Raw genomic sequence first — 4,968 nt, 5'->3', positions numbered from 1 at the left:
GAAGATGCAATACTCTCCTAATCTGCATGGCAGGTTGATGTATATCTTAATGTGTTCTAAGTGGCTCTTTGAAGCAGAGATGTTGTCCTGCAGAACATCTTTTGAAGAACACACCTATATGAGTCTGATTGTCAAACGTCGCAATCTATGAGAGTAGGGTTCTCTCTAGTAAACTCATGAAAGGTCATGGAGTATGACGCATAAGCTCCACCCGCGGGGAAGACCCACGGTAGACACGTATCGGTCAAGGCTTTATGTGAAGCTAGATTCGCAGAAAACTTGCAGTTCAAGGCCCAGTCCACTGTTCAAGTTGCTTACTAGTGTAGCATAGAGCTCTAGGTGGAAGTTCAACTTAACAGTCTCCACTGCAATACCGGTATATAAAACAGTGTTTTGGAACCAAAGGCAAATTTCTGTGTGCCTCTGGGATCTGGTGGGGGATTGCTGGAATTTAGTCTATATTGGGCCAGCCCAATAACTATTTCAGAAATTCCTAATAAATCCTAGAGGCCCACTTAGCCCATTTGTGCAAGGCAAGGGATACTACTAAAGTTTAGTCCCACATTGCTAGTTTAGAGGGAGTTGGACCTCCTTATAAGGGAGGCTCCTTTCCCACTTGTATAAGCATGAGAACAAGAGGGACATCCACGCGCGCTCCTCCTCCGCCGCCCGCCTCGCCACGCCACGCCTCGCCTCGCCTCGCCTCGCCTCGTCACGACGCGCCGCGGGTTGCGGGAACGAACCGATGTCTAAATTTTTGCCACGCACTACGGGTATGCGAAAGGTCACTCGGAAGCTGAAACATTTTGTCTGTGCCTGGACACTGAATTCGAACGGCGCGCCTCTTCGGCTGCTGTCTGTTCGTTTCGTCTCCCGCATTCCCTTCAGCTCCCGGCGCAACCTCTCGCCTCCTTCTCTTGCGCCTATAAAAGGGAGGTCGCTCCTCTCAGAGAGATGCACCAGAACTACTTCTTCCTCTCGCCACCGGTTCCTGAGCACTGCGCTGCTGCTACGATCTTCTCCATCCCGCCTTGCGGCGTGCACCGCAGGTCGGGACAGTAGGCCTCCGAAACCGCACTCTTTGAGTCCTGTACGGGAGAAGGGTGATAAGGTTTTTGGGGAGCGCTTTGCGCGACTACTGGCTGCTTCATCACGGACGATCCGGTCGCCGACGACTACTTCCCCGACGACGACTTCTACCCCGACGTCCACGACCTCCTCGACGACATGGCAGGCGAGGACACCGACCCCAAGTCCAGCGCTCCTGCTGCTGCTGTGCCGTACGTGTTTTTCTCCTTTCTGTTAGAAGTCCTACTACAGTTCTTGGCTCTAGTTTCTGTCCTACGTATGTTAGGCTCTATGTCGTATAAGCAACTTCATCTAGTGACTGTTCTAGATGTGTTTACCTCAAGTTCATATATGCAGACGATGTTTACCTTCTCTCTGTCAGATTGCATGACTTGCTTTATATTTGCTATTCTAGCCATGTTTTATCTACTATTTCTGTTAATAAAATCATTCGGTAAATTGCTCATATATCCAACACTACTTAGTACTTGCTGTTATCATTCATTCTTGGTTACCCTGATATTGTAAGAAGGTCCATGGGCTTCCAAGAGGAAGATAGCAAAATTTGGCCGCTAAAACCTTCCTATAAAAAGGCTTGCAAGTTTCACTTCAGCTTTGCACTGATCAATGATCATCCATACGCTCGATTCCATGGGCCCTTTACAAGCTCTGAGCTGCATGCTGCTACTTGCCTCACTGGCCAGCTCGGCAGCGCCGCCACCGTCCGGCTACCGCTCCACGCTCACCCACATTGACTCCAAACTCGGCTTCACCAAGGCACAGCTGATGCGCCGAGCCGTGCACAGAAGCCGCCTCCGAGCGGCCTCGATGCTACCGGGCTATTCCACAACGCTTTCCAGCTCGAACGCCGGGCCAAGGCTCCGCTCGGGCCAGGCCGAGTACCTTATGGAGCTCGCCATCGGGACGCCGCCGGTGCCGTTCGTCGCCCTCGCCGACACCGGCAGCGACCTCACATGGACGCAGTGCCAGCCGTGCAGGGCCGTACCGAGGAAATCGAAGGCCCTGTACAAATCAAAATTAGGCACTATGTGTGAAAGAAAAACAATACTCCCTCCGTTCACTTTTGTAAGTCAGTTCAGACAGCTTAAAATGGGCTGTTTTGTACATTGTCTGAAATATCTTGAAGGTTTTATAAAAGTGAACAGAGGGAGTAATATTTTTGTCGGCCAGTGTAGTTTTTCACAAGAAAATACACCAGTTGGAAGCAGAAGTTTTAAAGACATGTACATAGCACACACCTAATCTATTTTTTTAGCTGTACTATGCTATTTTGGAAGAGCTGTGAGATTGAAAGAGCTGAGAGGAACTGATGGATCGTGATTAGAGAGAAATGGGTAGAGTGGCTTGCTGTAAAATATTTTAAACAGTTCAATTAATACTTTGATTAACAAAAAAATGGGGCCCCTCTGGTGCCGGGGGCCCTGTTCGGTCGCTCCTGTTGCACATGCTCATATAGGGCCCTGCAGCCGTGCAAGCTCTGCTTCTCGCAGGACACGCCCGTCTACGACCCGACCACCTCCTCCAGCTTCTCCCCCGTGCCCTGCTCCAGCGCTACGTGCCTGTCCATATGGAGCCGCAACTGCACCCCTACCGTGCTCTGCAGGTACCGCCATGGGTACGAGGACGGCGCCTACTCGGCAGGTGGCTTGGGCACGGAGACGATCACGTTCGGCTCTAGCGCGCTCGGCGAAGCACCGGCCGCCTCCGCCGGAGGCGTGGCGTTCGGCTGCGGCACAGACAACGGGGGCGACTCGTACAGCTCCACCGGGACGGTCGGCCTCGGCCGCCGGAGCCTGTCCCTCGTGGCGCAGCTAGGGGTCGGCAAGTTCAGCTACTGCCTCACCAACTTCTTCAACACCAGTCTGGGCAGCCCGTTCTTGTTCGGCTCCCTCGCGGAGCTGGCTGCCAGTGGTGGCGCCGCCGTGCAGTCGACGCCACTTGTGCAGAACCCGCAGGGTCGGTCGTGGTACTACGTCTCCCTCGAGGGCATATCGCTCGGTGACGCTCTCCTGCCGATCCCGAACCAAACATTCGCGCTGAACGCGGACGGCACCGGCGGGATGATCGTGGACTCCGGCACCATCTTCACGCTCCTCGTGGAAAGTGCTTTTAGGGTGGTCGCCAACCACGTCGCCGAGCTGCTCAGCCAGCCAGCGATCAACGCCACGAGCCTGGACAACCCTTGCTTCCCGGCTCCTGCCGGTGAGCGGCAGCTCCCGGCCATGCCAGACATGGTGCTGCACTTCGCCGGCGGTGCGGATATGACGCTGCATAGGGACAACTACATGTCCTTCGACAAAGAGGACTCGTCGTTCTGCTTGAACATTGCTGGGACGACGTGGACTTCGATTCTGGGCAATTTCCAGCAGCAGAATATACAGATGCTGTTTGACATCACCGTAGGGCAAATGTCATTTGTCCCCACCGACTGTAGTAAACTTTGAGGTGTGAAGTTTACTATTCTTGTGGGTGTCCATGCAATTGCTGGTTGATGTGGTTGATTTGAGTCGTCTCATACGACTAACTCCGAACCGTAAGGCTACTTCCAATGCATTGGTACTTACATAAGGTGTTAAGCACAATAAAAACTTTAGCAACTAAAACGTCCAATGCATAGGTGCTTAACTTGTTAGTGCTAAGCATTCTTCATTTAATGATTTTGCAACTAAAATTCTTCATGCATTAGTGAGATTCTTCCATTTAAGTGTTTTGCCTAGGTTCTCACACTTGGCATTGTTTTTTTTGGGTCACCACACTCATCTCTCTCCTCCTAATTACCTTGCCAAGTCAGATTTTTTGTCTACATGACAGCCTTAATACCTGTACAAGGTGGAACATTGGGAGGGGCCTAAGAGCATCTATAGCCGGACGCTCCAAATCCGTGTCAAATGTCCGGACGGGCTGCTCGGTCACTGACCGGTCATGAAATTGCGACCTAGACTGACGCCTCAAACGCTCGGGCTGATCGGCATTCCTCCTATCCAGCCCAATAAATATAGGGCGGATATGGACGTGCTCGGGCACACCCAGGTGCGTCTGCCACATCGGAGCCGGTCCACATTGGCCCACCCGACCCCACATATATTTCTCCCCATCCACTCGCCGGATCAAACTCTTGCCACTTCACTTCACTCCCCTCCGCCACCAAAGCTCACCTCCTGCGATCTCTAGCCGTCTCCGGCATGGCAGGCAGCGGATCTGACTCAGATCAGTCCGGACCCGTCGACTGGGGTGTCATCCCGTACGGGTTGGAGGAGGCAATGGTCGTTCGCATTGCACGCCGCCTCCCGGGAGGACAGCGCCCGGCCGATGGCAGGATCTGGCGCGACTCCATAGCGTCAGCTCAACGGACGCTCAGATCCTCTGGGGGTGGATCATCGCGGTCCCGACAGCCGAAAAATATCTCCTTCCCCATCACCGGTCGGGCGGACTATGAATCTCACTGGGACCGGTGTGCCCGTCATGGGAAAGAGAGGATAAGGGCCGCCGAGGCCCGTATCGCTGCCGACATGGCAGCGACGGAGGCAACTGATGTGGCGGCGCTGGCGGCCACAAAGAAGGAAACCATCCGCGCCCGCACTGTGAAGAAGTAGAAGTGGAGGAACACGCGCGCCCTCGCCCGAGAGCAGAATTGGGCGGTCCGTGCCATGACCGGACTACCACCGAAGGAGGTGAAGGAGGACCGCTACAGCGGGGACAACTCCGGCAGGAGCAGATCCAGCTCAATTCCTACTGCGTCTTCGACCAATACTTTCATGACACGGACGACAATGGCGCGAGGAAGGGCAAGGACAGCCGTGGATGATCTTCTCCACCATAACAAAACATGCCAAATTTTGGTAGTCTGATGACATGTTTAGTGATGTAGTAGCCGGACGA

The 4,968-nt window shown here is 53.6% G+C and overlaps 1 protein-coding gene across 1 annotated transcript; it reads left to right on the top strand.

Moving 5' to 3' along the window:
- The first annotated feature begins 1,719 nt into the window (after positions 1–1,719).
- LOC119359147 (aspartic proteinase nepenthesin-1-like) lies at positions 1,720–3,533 on the top strand. The gene is made up of 4 exons (XM_037625463.1): positions 1,720–2,067; positions 2,565–2,962; position 3,045; positions 3,303–3,533. The coding sequence occupies exons 1-4, from the start codon at positions 1,720–1,722 to the stop codon at positions 3,531–3,533; spliced, it is 978 nt and encodes a 325-aa protein (XP_037481360.1).
- The last annotated feature ends 1,435 nt before the right edge of the window (positions 3,534–4,968 follow it).

Source organism: Triticum dicoccoides, chromosome 2A, assembly GCF_002162155.2.
Source record: "Triticum dicoccoides isolate Atlit2015 ecotype Zavitan chromosome 2A, WEW_v2.0, whole genome shotgun sequence".
Taxonomy (NCBI): domain Eukaryota; kingdom Viridiplantae; phylum Streptophyta; class Magnoliopsida; order Poales; family Poaceae; genus Triticum; species Triticum dicoccoides.
This window is presented reverse-complemented; position numbering and strand designations above follow the sequence as displayed.

Coding starts and splice junctions, on each gene's coding strand:
- LOC119359147 (XM_037625463.1), top strand. CDS start 1,720: ATGGGCCCTTTACAAGCTCTGAGCTGCATGCTGCTACTTGCCTCACTG. Junction 2,068..2,564: donor CGCAGTGCCAGCCGTGCAGG/GCCGTACCGAGG, acceptor CAGCCGTGCAAG/CTCTGCTTCTCGCAGGACAC.